Genomic DNA, 22,029 nt, shown 5'->3' on the forward strand with positions numbered 1-22,029 from the left:
ATAAATCTCCAACGGCAGTGAGAACGGGGGGGGGGGGGGGGGGGGGTAGATTTATGAGGCGTTTAAATGAAATCTAATCCCTTCAAATTTTAAGGTCGGAAATAATATAATGGTTTTGTTAGTGGCTTTACTTGATGCTCACCAGTTGCTTTTGTACGTGCAAGAAAATTGATTCTAGCCTTTTCTGTTTTTTCTTTCTTTCATTATGGCTTGCATAAGTTCCAAGAATGATAGAAGATAAGATTACGACATAGTGATGGGCTCAGGACCCACGAATGGGAGTAGGCAACAGAAGAATTGTCAAATGGAAAACGGAAATGTGAACGTGATTCTTAAAATAGTCATCTATAAACTGATCCAATATAGATAATGCGTACTTATAATTAAAATCATATGTTTTGTTACAAAAAGATCGCCAATTTGTCAACTTTTTCGTTGGTTGGAAAAGTGGAAAAAAAAATCTTTATATACGACTTTTTTGAACTATTGTAGTTTAATTCCGTCATTGCGGACTTCTTTTTCAAGTTAATATATTTTTCACTTCGAATTTAAAATAATAATTAAGCACTAGGCTTGACTTCAACTCTTTGTTTTGGTTTTATTGTTTTGTACAATTGTGCAATTTGTCAGTGTTTCTTTCGATTTTTGTTTTGCGTGTTTGGGGGTCTTTATTGCGTCACTCAACAGGAAATAAAGCCCAAAAAAGCTAACTGTAAACGAATGGCGTATTCTTGTATTCTATCATTCTTGATACGTTCTATGAGAAGATTTACCAAAACAAGCGGGTGTAATCCACATTATTAATTTGGCCTTTGCAAAGCTTAAACTCTAATACAGAACTTAAATACACAGATATTCATTCGAACTTTTATTCCTGAAATAGTTGATTTATCTAGTCTATGTACATGCTTTTGCCAAGGAGGAAACACTAACACTTTTCCGATTTTCAACAAATTTCACTTTTCGTTTAAAGAAAGAAAATTTCCCAAAGAGATGATTGCAGGATCAATGTATTAGCATTCAGCATTATATGAAGAGATTTCGCCCACAAACTGTTTGCACTCGACGAAAGACAAAACGTGTTTACGTAACAAAAATGGAAGAGTTAGAAAAAGCGAATTACCTAAATGTTTGACGTTTTTGTTGCCTAGATCTAAATTCTGCATATGTTTAGTGACGCTAATACGTAAGTACAGAAAACAAACACTGGATTGATTTTGCATTCAACATAAGCAGTAAAGTACAATTTATGAGAATACCCAATTTCAACTCTCACTGCGTTTTGTATTTCCCGTTGGTGTCTCCTCAAGGCAGCTTTTAAATTTTTGTTTACTATTGCGAGGTATTCTATCGTTCACAAAGTAAAAATATAGCTGTTCACTATATCGAGGCGTTCACAATTTAGAATGCGATTAGTTATAAAAGCATTACCTATAGTTTAAGCGAAGTGGCTGATAAACTACATTTTTGTATCCAAATGATAACGAACCAAATGTCTAACAAATTCGTTTTGTGATAGTACTGAAACAAACAATTTCCGACTCACAATTGCCACTGCAGATGGCTCTGGGGGAAACTTTAGAATACTATTCCAGGCTTTCGCGGATAAAGTAGGCATGGTTGGAAATAGGAGGTTCTCTAGATTAAGAATATATATACAAATAAAGTTGAAAAAGCTGAAAAAGTCGAATATTTTATTATTATTATGCTCTTATTTTACACTTACACTTCACCACATTGTTTCTGCATATTTAATTTATAAAAATTATCACGAAAATAGCTGTAAATGAAGGCAATCAATGCATCAACGCATAATCGCGTTGTAATTGGACGCTTTTTGTATTCCACGAACGATATTGTGGGCCCGCACACATCGGTAAATCGTGACCGTGTCTACGCTGGACGTGGCGTAAGTATATTTTATTGCATCAATCAGTTTTATAAAAGGATCTTCATGTTTATTAGCTACGGTTTTCCTCCACATATACTCTATTATAAAATTTGAAAAATTCTCAGGATTGTTATAATTGTCCTTGATAAAGCCTCTTTTGATGACTCGCCACTGGGATTCAATGCGCTGCGTACGGGTTCCATCATCAGCTAGAAATGAATTGTCCGGATCGCTGTGGTTTACATGACGGTGCTCATACCCGTGACTTGTTAAGCAGTTTTGAATTAAGGGTATGAGCACTTCGGAAGACCGTACGTTGTCCGGACATACTTCCAATCGTAAATCGTCGCTACCGTTTTCTACTATTCCTAATACCCTGTGGCCTTCAACTCTCCTTCCTAAAATATAAATAAAAAGCAAGTACTTATGTAACGTAATAAATAATACATTTATTATACCTTTGTTGTATTTTCGTTTACCGAAATTACTTTCATCCATTTGCACTCTTTTGCCAGGGCCGCCAGCTTTTCCCACCGCTACATGTTGTTTGATTTGGTACAATACCACCACTTCGCGGCAGTCGCATATGGAAAAGCTTGATAAAACTGACTCCCTGGTCATGCTATTTTTCGGAACTTCGGCTTGTGACCAATACGAGGCATAGGCGTAGATTAAGTAAAACACCTATCTATATCTATCCGATATTCCAACATCCCTTTGACCTCCGACGCAGTCAAAACGTTACTTTTCTTAACTACGTCACGACTGGTCGATGGCTCTTTACAATCTATTTACATCGACTCCTCCTCTTTCAACTTTGAGGACAACCCATTCTCTTCCAATCGTGTTAACAAAATCTCTTCATACGCCTCCAAATTGCTTGACATACACGTCTCATTCGCTTCCAAATATGTGGACTTATTCTCCCCTTTTAACAGTGAAGAAAATTGAGCTGATATTTCCGTTGACAGTTCTTTCATTTGTTTGGACAACTTTGTTGTTAAGCGTGTGTCCTGTTCTTCTAACTGGGGTTTCATCTCCTTTATTTCTAATGACTGCGCCTGCAACTGTGACGACATCTGCGATGACACCTGGGACATTGCAGACAAAATCATGTTCATGTCCATTATTCCTGACGAACATGGAGTCTCTTTCCTTTCTTCTATCTTCGTTGCTGATTCCTCCAACACCGATTCGAAAACATATTCGACAACATTGATGTTTTCTTCTTCCATAGCCTTTCTTAACCAGGCTTGCAATTCGGATTTCAAACCATTCGTTGCTAAACCTCGTTGTTCCAACTCCTTTTTGAGTTGTGGTATCCTTAATTCCTTATAACTTAACACTTTATTACTCAATACTCTACTTTACAACTCTAACTTATAATTTGTTTACACTTTGCTCGACAACTATCTCCTTAGAATTGTCCTCACTCGACAACTCTCTTATCAGAACTGTGTATTGCTGTTAGTCCGGCAGCCTTTATATAGTCGATTGTAAGCGATATATCGGCACTTGATCATTCTGGCAACTACGAATATCGATGTCTAGATGCATCTGGCAAGTTATCGATTTCGATTGTCAATTCTAGTTTGTTCTAGTGCCATTTTCGTTATAATAGCATATCTGCTGAACTTCCACTAATTTAAAAAAAGATAGCTTTAAGAAATTTAAAAACGAAAGCAACGCTTTTGGTGCGAACATATTTGTAAATATTTTACTGAATTCTCTCCTGTAGGGGTTTCATAAGCCTTTAAGGGTGGTTTTATTTAAATTTTTAAAACTTTAATCGTAACATTATTATGGTTTACGTATTTGGGGTATAATCCTTTATTTTCTATTTATTTTTATTCTTTTCATTTTTGCAAATTAAATGATATGGGAACTTTGCAAACTTTTTGTTATTATTGAAACGAAGATTTGTGTAAAATGTTAAATATTTATTTACAGCAATTTTCGTTATAGTTTTTATAAGATATTCAATATATATCGTGAAAATTCAAGATAAAAGATGCACTTTTTTCAACTTTAAGTGCGAATATCTCGAAAACTATAAGTCAGCTATATGTATATATATTCTTAATCTGAAGAAACTCCTCTTTCCAACGATACCCATTTTATTACCGAAAGCCTATGATAGAATACTAAAGCCGACAATGGCTCTGTAACGGAAAAATAACAAGCGACTTTCCAGTTCTATAGAAAAGTTAAAGCAGAAAATCATACGCACCATTTGCGCGAAAACAATGTGAGAGAAATATAATCTAATATTCATTTTTTTTCTGATGCTATTAAAGAAATTAATTACTGGTAATCGATATAACATAGCTTAATATTATGTTTCCAACAACACTAATCCCCGTGGTTTAGGCTGTTGTGTAGTTTAACTCACTAAACCACTGGATTTAACAGGATTTCGCCATACAAAAAAAGTCACTTAATAATTACTTCACCGAAATGAATTGAAGTTGAACTACTTAAATCCCCTGTGCGTCTCTGACAAACTGTCAAAAAATTGTCACAGCTTCGGTCAACAGCTGCGAAGAGTGTTTATTTATAGCTAGTAGGTGCTGGCTGCTGCTGGCTTTCAGAAGAAGAAGAGTAGCAACCGTATTATATTTTTTAAATTTAAAATCAAATTTACTTGGGAAGATATTTTAAACTAAAGCCGCAATAAAAAAATAAATAATTTTTATAATAACTAATCATTTGTGCTTTCATAGCTGCACAGCAGAAACTTTGCATTAAATGTAATGTAATCATGTCAAAGTGTTCGACGGAACATGATATAATAGTATGTTTACATATAACGATCTTATCTCCATTTACGAGTTTAACTTGATAAACTGTTATTAATAAACGAGATTTCTCATACAAAATTGTCCTCTTGATAATCCGAGATTATAAAATTATATCGTTTTCGACAACTAGATTTTCGTTGTTATTTTTAGTTTTATTGATAATTTTGCGAAGAAGAGGAGAAATGTCAAATGAAAATGTCAAAAAAATGGTATACAGCGAGAGAAAGATGTGTAATACAACAACAAATACAACAAATTTAACAATTGACCACGTTTCCATTACACTACACTAATACACTGACATTTTGACGTTCAACTTAACTCTATATACGTTTATGCACCCGAGTTAAGAAAATGTGTATATTCTATCCGAATAGGTCATATAACTCGTGGTGAAAAAGTGTTTATGCATGAGGGTTGAACTTACCCGTGTACAATATAATCGAGTAGAAGCATAAACGTAGTATCAGTTAACTCCGTTTGCTAACTCCCATTTAATCCTCAAAAGGTTAGAGAGTTAATGGGAGTTCGTGGCATTTTCGTTTACTTTATTGTTAAACACGGCCGCTTTTTACCTATTGTGAATGAAAATATGCAATAGTGACAGCTGTTTTTCAATTAAATGTAAACAAAAACATACGCATGCAATGAAAATGGAACACCTAATAATAACGTATTTATGTATATTTGTTTAGTAATTAGTGATTTTGTACTAACTGGGCGACTAACAACCGCAATATTTGCTTTTTATCCAATTTTTTTTTACGAAAATGGAAATATTATTGCCAATAAGCTGTTTATGGGAGTTTATAATTAGCTTTGCTGCCGTCTGTTACCTACATATTTGGAACTGATTTAAAAGCGCAGTTAATCTGAATTAACTCTGCCGTCTGTCTAGGCTACAAGAAAGAGATTTACCTTACAAAATTCCTCATTTGATAACCCGCGATTATAAATTATCTCGTTTTTTACTAAGAGATTTTCGGTGTTATTCTTAGTTTTATCGATAATTTTGCGAAGATATTTGACAATTGATAATCTCATTTGGCTTATGTACACGGTTAGATTATTGAACGAACATAGGCAATATTATTTTAAAATGTAAACCTACTATTAGTAACATTTTCCCGACTTGCACACAGTATTTGGCATCACAACGATAATTGATTGCAGTTTTAATATATGTTGTAACTAATGTTTTATCGTTCGATGTGTCGATTGCTGTATTGCTTCAGTTGTCTGGTAGAATAGTAATTTGTGTTACCCGATTGAGTTCTTTGTTTTGTGCACCGGCATAAAATAACGTAGTTCAGCAAGTAATCAATTCGAAATAAATATATTTAAAAATCATGTCGTATCAATACCACCAAATAGCCAGTCTACTAGAGAAAGTAAATATCCTGTAACATGTATTACGTTAGTACAGATGTAGAATGATGTTCCATTTCAGATGACTTCTAGTGATAAAGATTTCCGTTTTATGGCAACAAATGATTTAATGACTGAATTGCAAAAGGATAGCATTAAACTCGATGATGAATCTGAGAAGAAAGTTGTACGTATGATATTACGTCTATTGGAAGATAAAAACGGTGAGGTCCAAAATTTGGCGGTAAAGTGCTTGGGCCCTCTTGTAAACAAAGTAAAGGAAAGCCAAGTAGAAACTATTGTGGATTCCTTATGCTTAAATATGATCTCAAACATCGAACAACTACGGGACATATCTAGTATTGGTTTGAAAACAGTCATTTTGGAGCTTCCACAGTCATCAAATTCATTAGCGCCTAATGTATGTAGGAGAATAACTGGAAAGCTTAACAGTGCTATAGAAAAGGTATATATGATTTTTTAATATTATTGTGTTACCTTCTCCAACTGTTTTTCTTTTTGGCACGATTCCGATTACTTTGGCGGTCGGGGTTTGACAACTCCGATCGGGTATCGGGTGAAAGAGGAGGCTCTCCAGAGCAGGAATATATATAAATATTCTTGATTGGACTTACAGTTTTTAAAATATTCATGTTTAAAAGTCCAATTTTTTCTATAAGTAACACATGTAATTTCACACACTGTAACACTATTTTTTCACATTTTTCACTTCACATATTGAAAATTACACTATTAACATTCAATTTAATTCAAAATATAGTTTTATTTAAGATTTTTTAAGCAAAAATCACTTAGTACACTAATAGCTGAAAAGGTTTCTGTGTTTACAATTATGTGGAAAACGAGCGTTGCCACATGTTAGAAACCATAGATGATAGATTTTTTAATGACTGTATTTTATTTATTAGCATATCATAGTTTTTTGTCGTAGAACTCTCTTCTGCATCAAGGATGTATCTAAAAATCTTTCCAGGGATGTCCGAAGTTTTTTTCGTGTAGAACTCCTTTCTGCATTGGCGGCCTTCGGTCGCGCTTTAAAAAAATAACCCTGGTCGAGCCAAAACCGGGGGTGTTCGAAGTTTTTCGCGTATAACTTCTTTCTGCACTGGCGGCCTTCGGCCGCGCTTCAAAAAAATTACCCTGGTCGAGCCAAAACCGGGGGTGTTCGAAGTTTTTCGCGTATAACTGCTTTCTGCAAAGGCGGACTTCGGGCGCGCTTCAAAAAAATTACCCTGGTCGAGCCAAAACCAGGTGTGTTCGAAGTTTTTTTGCGTAGAACTCCTTTCTGGTCAAGCCAATACAAGTGTTAGCAAAATAAACTCCTTTCTGCACTGGCGGCCTTCGGCCGCACTTTAAGAAAATAACCCTGGCCAAAACAAAACCGGGGTGTCCAAATTTTTTTTCGCGTAGAACTCCTTTCTGCACTGGCGGCCTTCGGCCTCGATATGATTTTTAAAAATTTATTTTGTTAAATAAAAGAGAAATTTTGGCAAAAAAGAGGAATTTTCACAAAAAGAGGAATTTATGGATGAATTTATATATGGTATCTACAATGTGGCAGCGCTCGTTTTGCGCTTAATTGTAAACACATAAATTTGAGAGTGAAAAGTGATTTTTGAAACATATAATTCTAACTTTAAAATTATATAATAAAAGTAAAATGTACATTTAATGCAACGCATACAGTTTTATTTAACCCTTTCATGTCAGAATTAAAATGGGCGGAGCTAACATTTTTTTTAGGACAGATATATATTAGCCTTAACTCAAATATGAAGTGATAAAAATTTCAAAGTCCTATGTATCCTGGTTCATTAGTTACAGGATGTTGCTTATAGGCACAAATTAGATTATAAAAAAACTAAACACTTTTCTCGTGAAATTTTTTTTTTTAAATAATTCTCTTATCTTTACTTATTTATATAGTTCATTTTGTTTTAAAATAAAACAATTTTTTTTATGTTTTTGAGCACTTTTTGTATAAACACTTCAGTATAACTTTTTCGCGAAACCGATTTTGACAATTCCACTCTGCGGAGAAGGCCAACAGAATGAATACGTGCACAGCTCATTACAAAAAATGTAACTGTAAGCTTGCACTACACATAAGTCTACATAATTGAAAAAACCGCTGGTCAAAAATATTTAAATAACGAGAGTTAGAAGCCGGTAAGTACAATGTTGCCTATAGGCAACATTTGGCATGAAAGGGTTAATATATTTGAGGTGAAGAAAGTGCGTAAAATGTGTTAAAGTGTTGAAATAGCTAGTTGAAAATTTTGATTTTTTTTATCTTTAAAGCGGAATATCTCGAAAACTAGGCGTCTGCGGTACCTATCAGAGAACTGCAAAACTCACTTTTTCCTTGAATCAGGTCATACGCAAAGTTTGTATCCAATTCCAATCACTGAGCGAAGCACAGCGTTGAGTAAAAATCAGCTCATGTTGCCGAACCGCTCATTCGCGTACAATGTGAGCCTTCGGTCCGAAATGCTTTGCTCACGTTTGCTCACTTCACGAAATGTTTAGCTCACGTTCGCTCACTTCACGAAAATTTTAGCTCACTTTTGCTCAGTGATTGGAAGTGAATAGAAACTTTTGCGTATGAGCTGATTCAAGGAAAAATTGAGTTTTGCAGTTCTTTGGTATACATATACAATTATATATGTACATATATATATGTATATATGCATGTGTGTGTGCCAACGGATTTTACAAAACCAGTAGCGCTGCTGGTTGCGCATTTATTCAAGCACAGTGAGTTTATTCATATGTGCTGAGTTTGCTCATACCCGTTGCGTTTGCTCATAGACGTTGAGTTTGCTCTTTTGTGTGCTTGTTTTCATTCAACACATGAGCGAACGCCTGGGTAGAGCTGTTTCAACACGAGCGTGAATAAACTCAACAAGCAAACGAATTTACCGCAATTGAGCTGAATTTAGCTCAGTAGCGAATATATTCACGAATGCCATTTTGAGCGCTTGAGCCGAATGGGCTGATAGTTCGGGTATTGTTTGTGTATGAACATTTTTGCGCTCAACGGAAGCCGTTCTCTGGTACCTATTACCCTATATATTTTTGAATCGGGAGGACGTCCTCTTTCCAACGGTGTAATCAGATCGCGGCGCCATAGTAATCGGAATTGTGCATTCTTTTTGATAAGTGAAATTTATACAAGATAGTAACAGGACCAAAAATGTTGAATTTAACATATAAAAAGGATAACTTTCTAAAATAATTTACTGTTGCCAAATGTATGTTCGCCCCAATGAAAAAAACATTGTTTTTAATAAGAACAATTTTCTTGTTTAATAAAATGGAAATTATTTGGATTTATAAATATATATATCACTCCCATCCTTAATATAACAAAATTTTAATGAAATTGATTAAAATGCGTATATATGTTTTAAGTTTTTGTTGTAATAATTGTTGTGAAATTTCAGAAAAACGTACAAGTATATCTATCTCCATATGATAATTTATCCTTGGTTTTTATGTTTTATAGTGATTTTAAGCTGAACCCATACTGAATTACTGAATACGTTTCTTTTTTTCTGATACGACAACAGCTCATAGCTTTATATGTAACAACCCACACCAATCAAGACGAAACAAAAACTCCTTTCTTTGTCTTGACTTGCCTGAAGAGGTGTTGTTGAACTACCCATGTATTTTCGTACAGCGAACGCACACTAATTGCGACAAATTTGTTTCGAAACGTCTTTGTTGTAGAACAATACTTGCTGAGCTACAGCGCAGCCCATACCGAATGAAACAAGACAAGAAAAGACAGAAAAACAAGTTTCAAAAACAAAATTTGACATTTTATTTGTGCTTTCATTGCATATAGTTTAGTGTTTTCAATTAAAGCAATAATAATATATGGGGCTTATATAATTATAAAAATAATTGTCATTAAAAAAATAATTAATTATTTAAGTAGATAGTATTATAATTATTATGAAGTTAAGATTTAGAATATATAGCTATGCAAAGAGAAATAGCGCGCTTAAAAATATTTCTTCCAAACCATAGTATTGCATTTGGACGATTTTCATTTTAAGTGTTTCATATTTACTTTTAGAAACTGGGGCTTACTTCGAAAACGTACTACTGTAAAGTATCGAAATTTATTTATTTTACCAAAGTATTTACTTGTTTAAGCCAAATTCTTCATTAATTTCGGCCATGATGGTCCCCAAGGACTCAAATATTTCAACTTTACACTTTCTCTCAATTGTTCGATCATCATTAGAATTAGTTTTACGTGTAGGAGTTCTCCGGGATCTATTTTTTGTTTATGTCTCTGGACCATAATTGACTAAATTAATAACTTTATATACATTTTTGGAGAACATTTCACTATTTGTGCGATTTGAGGATTATTTCAGTTTTCAAATAATTAATTTATAACGCACCAATTGAAAACCAATGCATTCTACTACGCCTTTTTTATTATTTGTACAAAAATGAATTAGCACACTGAATTCAATAACCTTCTTGTACAAATTTCGATCTTAAACTGATAAAAATTGTCAAGGGTGCTATTTCTCTGAACAAAAAACTGTCAACAAAAACTAAGCATGATAAGGGACATAGAGAAATAAAGTTTTCACCTTTGGCTAAAAACAAGAAGTTTTGTTATTATTTTGTTTTGTTAGGCTTTTATTATAAGAATAGATCGACGAAGTGAACGGCTAAAATTACTTTACTAAAAGTCAACGTATGTATTTAAAAGTAAGATTAAAGTTGTATATATGTAAAAATAGTGTTAAATTTTTAAAGAGTCAAATTTGCTCCTCTATATTTATCTTGCTCTCTGAGAGCACTCATCAGCATCTCGGTATAAGGGAGCTGTGGGACGGCATATCAAACTCCTTACGTACAGCTGCAACCGAAACCATTGGTTTTCGGAAAAGCCAAAAAAACAGCTGGTATGATGAGGATTGTCGTCTCGCAGTGGAGAGAAAACAGACTGCCTACCTCACAATGTTGCGATCGACCGCAACACGAGCGGGATGGGAAAGATACCGAGAGCTGAAGAGGGAAGCGAGACGCATTTGCAGAAAAAGAAAGAAAGAGGCAGAAATGCGTGAGTATGACGAGCTTGACAAGCTGGCCGACAGGGGTAATGCTCGAAAATTTTACGAAAAGATCCGGCGACTAACTGAAGGTTTCAAGACCGGAGCACACTCCTGTAGGACCCCCAGCGGTGATCTAGTGGTTGATGACCAGAGTATACTGTGTTTGTGGAGGGAACACTTCTCCAGCCTGCTGAATGGCAGTGAAAGTACAACACCAGGAGATGGCGAACCCGATTCCCCAATCGACGACGATGGAACAGATGTTCCATTGCCCGACCGTGAAGAAATTAGAATAGCAATTACCCGCTTGAAGAACAACAAGGCGGCGGGGGCCGATGGATTGCCGGCCGAGCTATTCAAATACGGCGGCGAAGAGCTGATAAGGTGCATGCATCAGCTTCTTAGCGAAATATGGTCGGAAGAAAGCATGCCCGACGATTGGAATCTCAGTGTACTCTGCCCAATCCACAAAAAGGGAGACCCCACAATCTGCGCCAACTATCGTGGGATAAGCCTCCTTAACATCGCTTATAAGGTTCTATCGAGCGTACTGTGTGAAAGACTAAAGCCCACCGTCAACAAACTGATTGGACCTTATCAGTGTGGCTTTAGACCTGGAAAATCAACAACTGACCAGATATTCACCATGCGCCAAATCTTGGAGAAGACCCGTGAAAAAAGGATCGACACACACCATCTATTTGTCGACTTTAAAGCTGCTTTCGACAGCACGAAAAGGAGCTGCCTTTATGCCGCGATGTCTGAATTTGGTATCCCCGCAAAACTAATACGGCTGTGTAAGTTGACGTTGAGCAACACCAAAAGCTCCGTCAGGATCGGGAAGGACCTCTCCGAGCCGTTCGATACCAAACGAGGTTTCAGACAAGGTGACTCACTATCGTGCGACTTCTTCAATCTATTGCTGGAAAAAATAATACGAGCTGCAGAACTAAATAGAGAGGGTACAATCTTCTACAAGAGTGTACAGCTCCTGGCGTACGCCGATGATATTGATATCATCGGAAACAACACCCGCGCCGTTAGTTCTGCTTTTTCCCGCCTGGATAAGGAAGCGAAGCGAATGGGTCTGGTGGTGAACGAGGACAAGACGAAATATCTCCTGTCATCAAACAAACAGTCAGCGCATTCGCGTCTTGGCTCCCACGTCACTGTTGACAGTCATAACTTTGAAGTTGTAGATAATTTCGTATACCTAGGAACCAACATTAACACCGATAATAATGTCAGCCTTGAAATCCAACGCAGAATCACTCTTGCCAACAGGTGCTACTATGGACTGAGTAGGCAATTGAAAAGTAAAGTCCTCTCTCGACGAACAAAAACTAAACTCTACAAGTCCCTCATCATTCCCGTCCTACTTTATGGTGCAGAAGCGTGGACGGTGTCAACATCCGATGAGACGGCACTAGGAGTTTTCGAGAGAAAGGTTTTGCGGAAGATTTACGGTCCCTTAAACATTGGCAACGGCGAATACCGCAGAAGATGGAATGATGAGCTGTATGTGTTGTTCGACGACATAGACATAGTCCAGCGAATAAAAAGACAGCGGCTACGCTGGCTGGGTCATGTTGTTCGAATGGATGAAAGTGCCCCAGCTCTGAAAGTTTTCGATGCAGTACCCGCTGGTGGAAGCCGAGGAAGAGGGAGACCTCCACTCCGGTGGAAGGACCAGGTGGAGAAGGACCTGTCTTCACTTGGTATTACCAATTGGCGCCAAACCGCCAAAAGGAGAGATGCGTGGCGCACTGTTGTGGACTCGGCTATAACCGCGTAAGCGGTTTCTACGCCAGTTAAGAAGAATATTTATATATAATTTGGTACACTCTGGGTCACTGGTTTAAATTTAATTTTCATTATCACTGAATCGAACAGTATTCCACATGCTTTTAGTTTGACTACAGTATTTATACATCACGTCAAACAATATTGTAAAACGATGCGGTGTATAATTTGACTTTGTATAACACTTTTACTGCAAAGATTATTTTCAACAAAGCATAACCTATTTTTTTAAATTTCGTCGCTAATAGGTGCAGAAAGGTCATTCAATACATATTATATAACATAATAGTCAAATATATAGCGAAAGATGCAACGTAACTCGATTTTTTTTTGTCAACATTACTAAAAACAATTAAGGAAGGGCTAAGTTCGGCTATAACAGAACAGTTTATACTCTCACAATTTATTTATTTGCTAGAGTATAATAAACCATTTTAGTTTTGCAGTTGAATATAGCACATAAGTCGATTTCAGAAATTTAGGTGGTGAAAAATATTTCACAGAGTACTTTGCTTTTTGTGGCTATGTTTACCATTTCGCATTGTCTTATTGAGCAAAACGTTGGCGTGTAGTACAGATAGTCCAAATTCAAAAACTTTGGAACTTGTCTGTAATTTATGAATGAAATTATTAGAATCTTTAGATGTAGCTCCACAAATATAACACTTACTCGGAGATTTGGTATCAGTAGCAATTTAACTTTTGTACGTGTCAACTTCCTCATAGCACCTTCAACATAACTTATTTCCTTCTTTGTTACATCCACAAATTCTTTAACAAACCGAAAGCTTATTAGCCTCCTTTCTATAAATCTGGAAGGGACGACTCAATATTTTTAGTGAAATGATTGCTTTGCGCAGACGGGGCTTCAAGGTGTGAACCAGCCAATCTATTCTAATTGAAGTAAGTAAGCCATCAAAGAAAGATTCGTTTCGTTAATATGGTCACGATTGGTCGTTGATTCCAATAATACATCATCGTCCTCTTCAATGGAGGTAATATATATTTTTTGATTTTAATTTACATTTTGTAGAGTTAGGTACATCAAATGCAGCAATAAAGTCTTGGGAAATTTTCTGTTACGGTTTCACTGCTGTTTTAGAGTGGATTGTATTCTCCGGAATATTCAGCTATGGCATCTGTTTCCAGAAAAATAATTTTCCCGTCGTGTATCATATGTAGCAACTTAACATTATGAAAAAATTTTACAAATGTTGGGTATGCAATTACAAAGTCATCGTTTATTGGAATATACTAATATTCGAAAAGTGCAGCCAGAAAGCCATTGAGTCCAACTGCATCTAAAAGCATTTGGTTAATTATGCTTAACTTTCCGAGAATTATTGATGTTATCATTGTATCTAGCTAGAAGCTAACGAAAAAAATATGTACACATGAAGACAATTGATAATGTCGAAAAATGGTGAAATGGCCGAATTTTGGTTCAAATAAACAGTTGACTTGGCGCGCGGTTGGGTTGAATCAATTCAAACAAGATAGCAGGATGTTATTGATTCGAAAGGCGATGCAACAAATTATGAATTTACCACCTTAGAAACGTAACTTAAGCTAAGCATTAAAATTAAAAAATAATCATTAACCCTTAGCTGGTATCGATATTTCAAATTACATTGTGGGCATCGTGAATTCATTTTGACCTCAATTCAGAGTTCGCAAATACTCATCACTGAGGAGTAAAATTTTTATCTTCCTCCTCAGTACAACACAATTGAGGAGCAATAAATTTTGATTTCCTCAATTGTGAGTTCAAAGGAAAGAGTGTTCTTCTAGAATATTTCTCTTTAATACTTATCTTATCATTTCGCTCTAATATTTACCGCAAACTTACGTGCTCCTCAAAATAATACTCCTCACAAGAGCGCTAAGTTTCTTTTTCTCATCTCAGGTTTCAGCACTCAGTATTTTGTATCGCTGATAAAGTCAGTAATGCAGCAGAGAGTGCACTTGAGCAATTTCTTATTCTCTTAGAGAGTATGTATATTTATAAATTTATGTTAAAGTTTAATTGTTGTTGGTGTAAATATTAACAGTTTTGGGTACATGCATGATTAACCGTTAATTTAAGTTGTATTGTGAGTAGGTAAATAATTTTAATCAGGAAGACGATGCAAAAATACTGTTCTCTAAGAGAATTTCTCTATATAATGATTGCTTTTTTTTGTCATGGGTTTTTCCATACTCGGAGTTTTTTTTTTTTGTAAGCTTAAAATTTTATAAGTTAAAAATGGGCAGGTTTTCAAAAATTGACAAAACAAAGTACGTATCATATATACAATATATACATGTTTTGTTTGTTTTAATAAATAAGTTCTTACTTATGCACGTACATATGTATGTACAAATACGGAAAATAACTAAATAAAAATTTGAGTGTTTATTCTTTATTTGTAAATACATACATATGTCTATGCTTTTGCTTTTTTTTCGTTAAATAAGAGACAATACTAATGACAAGTAAAAAAGATGAGTTTTATTTTTCGCATCACTTGAACACTCAGAGCGATAAAAATAAAGATGATGCGTTAGGCAAATAGTTATCTTTTAAAAATGCTCGCTCATGCTAATTTGAGAAAATCACACTTAAATTGTTTTTTTTTGTATAAATTATTTTGAAAACCTACGCATTTTGAAATAATATCCCATTTTTTTTAAATAGAAATCAAATTTTTATTCACTTTATTATAAATACTTAATTTTATATTTACTTATTACTTCCAGTCTTCGGCTTTGTATAACCTTTTTTCAATCTGTACTTTAGATACAGTACACCAAAAATACACTTGTAAAGGGAAATGTTTTTTGTTTTACTATCCCTCGATTAAGAGAAGATTACCGACGCGATTTGCGCCCATTGCTCCCCACACCATAATGCCTTCACCTCCACATGATTAGCAGTATTATTTAGAGTTTTTACAGCGCTTTTCCCTTCTTTTTCTTGACTGGCGTAGACACCGCTTACGCGGTTATAGCCAAGTCCAAAACAGCGCGCCACGTATCCCTCCTTCTGGCAGTTTGGCGCCAATTGGTTATACCAAGCGAAGCCAGGTTCCTCTCCACCTGGTCCTTCCATCGGAGTGGAGGTCTCCCTCTTCCTCGGCTTCCACCAGCGGGTACTGCATCGAATACTTTCAGAGCTGGAGCACTTGCATCCATTCGAACAACATGACCTAGCTAGCGTAGCCGCTGTTTTTTTATTCGCTGGACTATGTCAATGTCGTCGTACAAATCGTACAGCTCATTGTTCCATCGTCTGCGGTATTCGCCGTTGCCAATGTTTATCCAGTCTGGAAAAAGAACTAACGGCGCGGGTGTTGTTTCCAATGATATCGATATCATCGGCGTACGCCAGTAGCTGTACACTCTTGTAGAAGATTGTACCTTCCCTACTTTCACCGTACAAATCGCCGATTATCTGCGCAAAACGCGAAACAACTGCGCGCCACTTGTTTTCACCAGTGGGGAGGTTCAGGATATCATGAGGAAGACTCAGTTCTCCAAAACCATCGACCCAGGCGGAATCAATTCTTTGATGTTCAAACACCTAGGTTCTTAAAAATCCCGATATGTGGAAAATCGGAAAAAAATGCGTTCCACTACTAAAACCTGGGAAACCCGCCAACCAAGTAGAGTATTATCGCCCGATAACTCTCATTTCCCCAGTCGTGAAGACACTTGAGGCTTTGCTACTAATCGCGTCGTAGCTCCCGACACTCACGTACCACCTGAACCTATCGGAACATCAACATGGTTTCCGTAAATTGCACAGCACCACCACTGCACTTAGAGTCATAAACATCCAGATAGTTCAAATCACCCCCGCACCCGCTAAATCCAAGACTAGTACAGACTAAATCGAAGAGCTCGAGTTGCCGAATGAAACCAGAGTGACCCTTGCGCAAACGATCTGGATCCTACCCTACCCTCCTACTTATCCGGACTGAACGCCGACATACAAAATATATGTCCTGCATGCAACGAGGCCATGAGCATGACACTAACCACCTTTTCGCATGCCCAACGAACCCTACTCATCTAACATCCCTTTTCTCTTTGGTACGACCCCGTCGAAACAGCATGTTTCCTGGGCCTCCCGTTAGATGACCTCAACGACAACTACAGTTATTCTTTCCGTTTCTGGCAGGGGTAGATAATCGATACAACAACCACAACAACAACGATTATCAGATCAAATTAAATTAGATTTGTACTCATCTGTAAAATTTACTGAATTCTAAAGTTTGTTATCACGTTAGAAATACTCTTTGGTATAGTAAACGTTTCGCAATATTTCTATTCGATAAGTGCGGCTTGATGTATACAGTCTAAAATCGAGTGAGTGCAAGAAGTTCCGCACAGTTTCAAGGTGGTTTTATGCAATATCAGCTTCCTCCAACTCCTTGTGGTTACTGCCTCGTTCAGGATAACGACCCGAGGCATTCCGCGTTATTGGTTACGTAATGGCTATTGTACAACATTAAAAAGTGCTGCCGCATCCTCCACAGAGTGTAGCCCTCGAACCTCATAACGAAAATCATCATATGTAGCTGAGGTAATTCCTGAACCGATTTCACTCATTTTCACCTCCAATGTATATTATATCCAAGCCTATACGGCTACTTAATTTTGCTAAAATAATTCACATATTAACCGATATATGCGGTATAAAGTCCACCGTATTTTTTAAAAACCTATAATTAGGTACAGTGAATCAATAAAGTTTACATACATTCTTTATTCATAACTAAAACATATTCGTACATATGTTTTCTAATCTTACACAACTGATTTTTCATGGTGAACGAAAAAAAAAATATTAAATGGTAAGTATAAAATGCGTTTTATTGTAATTTTCTGTTCAAAGTGCGATAAATTCGGTTGCAATGGGTCGTGGTAAAGAAATATGCTTAGAAGTGCGAAAATTAATAAAAAAATTATACTTAGAAAATAAATCTTTGCGTGAAATCGGTAAAACGGAAACGGATTGAAAAATCCCAAGCAAGAGTGCAAACGATTATATGTTCGTACGTTAACAACGGGAATTTGCATCCAAAGCAACGTTCGGGAAGACCAAAGATTTTAACGCCCCGTGAAGAACGCAATATCGCTGCAGCCGTTAATCAAAATCCAGAAATTTCCGCTGTGAATTTGACACAAAACGTATACGAATGTACACAAAAAAAATAAATCATCAAACTGTAAGGAATGTGTTGAATAGTGCTAATTGGATGAGTCGCACGTCGTAAGCCATACGTAAGTAAAGTTAACAGAAAGAAGAGGTTGACGTTTGCTAAACAACATTTAGCCAAGCTCTATTCGTTTTGGGAAAATATTGTGTTCGAATCCCAATTTAATATATTTGGTTCGGATGGGGCACGAAAAGTGTGGAGAAAGGAACATTTATTACCAACAGTAAAGCACGGTGTATGGCACTTGGACACTTGGATTTTATTAGTGACAAAATGGATGAGCATATCAGAGAACTGCAAAACTCACTTTTTCCTTGAATCAGCTCATACGCAAAAGTTTCTATTCAATTTCTTGTTCCCACTGCATCGCAAATATAAGCAGCAAGCTCGCCAAATTTTGGGTATAAACAGTGAATTTGTATACAATTAAAATAAAAACAAAACCTTGTTCAAAAATCAGAAGATTTGTGGTTTTGGTAACTACTTAAAAATGGTCACGTGCGACAGGTGTGGAATTTAAAAATTGAAAATTATTGACTCAAGTATGTAAACATACATTTACATTAATTTTTACATATGAGCAAAAGCCGGACTTTAAATTCCACTGAAATAGCTATTCAAATAGATTTTGGCGAAAATTATAGGCTTACAAATCAAAATAAGAGTGCTAATTTTAACAAGCTTGTCAGGTGAAAATAGTTTGCTTTTAAAAGTGACAAGTTAACGCATGACATATTATTTTCTCGATAAATCTCTTAACTAAAACTAAGAAATCCTTTAGTTGCTTTTCTAAATATTTTATTTTTTTATTTAAGGAAACTGCTCTCAGTTTAAAATCAAGTTTATATTATCAAGCCTGGTTGATTTTATAAAATAATTAAAATACTCTTCATTAGAATATAATTTTTTTGCAAGGAGCCGTCGATGCAGTGGGAGCAGTTATCAAAAGGAAAGTCTAGCAGATAACGAGATCCAAAAATTTGTATACCCGAGGACAACATTTTCTGAAAAAAACTGTATTTCACATTCATAATACTATTTTCATAAATAAATACATTTAGTACTTTTTTAAGCCATTTTATTGGACTTGTTGTTAAATAATTCCGTATTATAACAACAAAATCAACATAAATATGATGATGGAAAAAATGTCCCGTGCGAATGTGGTAAATATTTAATTAAAAATAAACTATAAACTATTTTTGGGTGAAAATCATACCAATTTTAAAGGCATCCATTCACAACGCTCTACAATCAAAAACATTTGAATATTGCCTCACAATTCGCTGAAATCGCCGTTTGAATCGTTGTCCCCAAAACCTTGGTTTTTTGCAATTATCTTAAAAATGAAAACCGTTCCAAAATCAACCTTAACACCAAATGTAGAGCTAATGAAGGGCTATTAAAAAAACCTATTGTCGAAATTAAAAAAAAAAAACATTTTAGTTTATGTTTTTTTTAGTTGAAAGGTGTACGATTGTCACGTTCGACATGGCGGAAATGCCCATATACTCTTTTATATCGATTATAGATCTTTGAGGGATACATCATATTTTTTTGTGTTAAAACACCCCCTAAACACAGAGAAAAATATATGTTTGTTGATATGGGTTTGGAATGAGGTTATTGATCAAAAAAATCACTTCAAATTGTAAGCAATTATAATAAGTTACAAGATTTTTGTTGTTATTCATATAATTCGAACTTTGTCTACATTTGTATAAGCAGTATCGCTGAAGCTCAGTGATTAATTGATATGTTGCACGGGATCTTACATTCCATGTTATATTTTCTTTGGTTTTTGAAAGAATTCTTCTAGTATTTCATTAACAGACAGATCAATATCCCTATGAATGTATTGATGCTAGACCATTAAGCCTATCGTGACCTGTCGTATTTCGTAAATAGGTTTTAATTCTCTTTAAACTTGAAAAACTTCTTTCCGGTGATGCTATTGAAACAGGCAATAACGCCAATATGCGTAAAAACTTGAAAACATTCCCAAAATACGTTTTGTTCACTGCTTCTAAAGCTTCGAGAGCATTCCGAAAATGCTTGCCTGAAGTTTGCTGTTTCCAAATTTCACCTCCGCAAGAAAGTTTTGTTCTGAACAGTTGATCACCCTTTCATAAAAAGAAAATATTTCTCGAGCTTTTTTAGCGTCAAATTCGTACGTTAGGGAAAAATATTCTATAATAACTGAATTTTCGCGAGGGAACTGCTATATTAAAAATACGTTGAGTAATAAAACTTGTCGCAAATTGTAGAAGTACACCATAGAAATTAATAAGAATCATTGTGAGAACGCCATTTTATGACGTAAAAACATGATATAACAATTAACAAAGTATTGTTATAGTTAAATATAGTATTACTTCTCAGTATAAAGCATAAAAAAAGTTATCATATTGATGTAAGAAATATATAATGTGCGACAAAAGGGTTGAAGTTTTCGCTGTCGCCAAATTAGAAATGTTTCTAATTTTGCCGTCGACAATGGCCGCTGTAGAGCTACCACTAATATTACGAGAAAACTGTATTTTCTCGATTTTTCCATGCCAATTTTATTAGTGGAGGCTTGACTTTAAATTCATTTAAAAATAGTAATAAAATTACAGTGGTATCTGAAATTGTGTATTTGTCGCTTATGGTTTCACTATTAAGTTTCTTAAAGTATCTTCCAAGACGTAATTTCTTCTTGTCCTATTCGTCATATCCTTTTTTGTCTACAACCCAAATCGAAATGTTGTAATATCGTCACATAACAAATAAGAGACGTAACAAATATTGATTTTAGAAAATACCATATTCACCGAAGCTATAATTTTATTTATAATTGTTCACACGGCTTGATAGTGCCGTGAGCTTCCCTCGTATCCGTCAAAGACTTTCTATGCAGGGTGAACTACAATTTTCTTTTAATTTTGGATTCAACCTGATTGACGCATATTCATAAAATTTTTTTTACGATATTCGTATTTCATCTGTACATATTAAAAAACAAAAGTACGCATATGCTTTCATAATAACAAATTGCTCGACAGATTCAGCGCTAATTCTTGAGATCAGCTTTGCGCTCGGCTCGGCTTTGAACGTCCACTCTGCATGCACCCTAATGCATGAGGATATGCGTTTTATTATTTTGATAATGGTATTGTCATGTGTTGATGACTTGTTGACGCATATACAGCAAGTTTCGAACATTCGCCAGATACGTGATTGCTGGAGTTAACTTATAAATTTTTGACAACATACATTGGGTTTACATCCATATTTTTAATTTATGGATTTTCGTAAAAAGTAATCTTTCTTATATTAAAGTATTTCTACAACGCAGTCTTTGGATGAAAACAAGAAGTTTTGTTATAGAAATCAAGGCTTATATTATAGAAGTTTAACTTAATACTAATATATAAAATAAAATCTGTTCTTATAAATCAAGCAAAATATTAGAGGAACTAATGGTTTGCGGATACGAAATACCGTTAATTGAAATAATCTAATGTGTGTATATTTTTGAACGAGGTACAGTTCTCTTTTGAATATTAAAAAAATCATTTGTTTCTAGATCAAGTATAGTAGTTGTAATCGACATTTTCATCCAAAAAATTAGTGCCTCTAATCAAGTGAACCGGACTGTATGTATCTATGCTCAACGTCTCAACGCTATTATTGAATCAATATGGTTTTCATTGTTAGTTCATTCTCTACTATATATAAAATACATAGCATACGCACATATCAATTTATTTGTGATATTTTTGTTAATAATAGTTTAGTGTAAGGTATACATTGGAGTAATGCAAACTTTTGTATCTACCTTAATACATATAGTCCCCAAGTTTTGTTTA

At 35.2% G+C, this 22,029-nt stretch overlaps 2 protein-coding genes across 2 annotated transcripts in view; one reads left to right on the top strand and one right to left on the bottom strand.

Moving 5' to 3' along the window:
• Positions 1-601: 601 nt before the first annotated feature.
• On the bottom strand, positions 602-3,784 carry LOC114805078 (uncharacterized). The gene is made up of 2 exons (XM_054226859.1): positions 2,350-3,784; positions 602-2,289 (listed from the first exon to the last, which is right to left on the bottom strand). The coding sequence occupies exons 1-2, from the start codon at positions 2,510-2,512 to the stop codon at positions 1,805-1,807; spliced, it is 648 nt and encodes a 215-aa protein (XP_054082834.1). The 5' UTR covers positions 2,513-3,784; the 3' UTR covers positions 602-1,804.
• A 2,073-nt stretch (positions 3,785-5,857) lies between these two features.
• The window catches only part of LOC105220013 (cullin-associated NEDD8-dissociated protein 1), a 46,543-nt gene continuing 30,371 nt past the window's right edge, over positions 5,858-22,029 (top strand). Inside the window, exons 1-2 of the mRNA XM_011196384.3 lie at positions 5,858-6,083; positions 6,143-6,526. Coding sequence (XP_011194686.1) covers positions 6,042-6,083; positions 6,143-6,526 — 426 coding nt within the window. The 5' untranslated portion in view covers positions 5,858-6,041. The remainder of the gene's footprint in view (positions 6,084-6,142; positions 6,527-22,029) is intronic.

This window comes from Zeugodacus cucurbitae, chromosome 3 (genome assembly GCF_028554725.1).
Source record: "Zeugodacus cucurbitae isolate PBARC_wt_2022May chromosome 3, idZeuCucr1.2, whole genome shotgun sequence".
NCBI classification, from domain to species: domain Eukaryota; kingdom Metazoa; phylum Arthropoda; class Insecta; order Diptera; family Tephritidae; genus Zeugodacus; species Zeugodacus cucurbitae.

Coding starts and splice junctions, on each gene's coding strand:
- LOC114805078 (XM_054226859.1), bottom strand. CDS start 2,512: ATGACCAGGGAGTCAGTTTTATCAAGCTTTTCCATATGCGACTGCCGC. Junction 2,290..2,349: donor TAAACGAAAATACAACAAAG/GTATAATAAATG, acceptor TTTATATTTTAG/GAAGGAGAGTTGAAGGCCAC.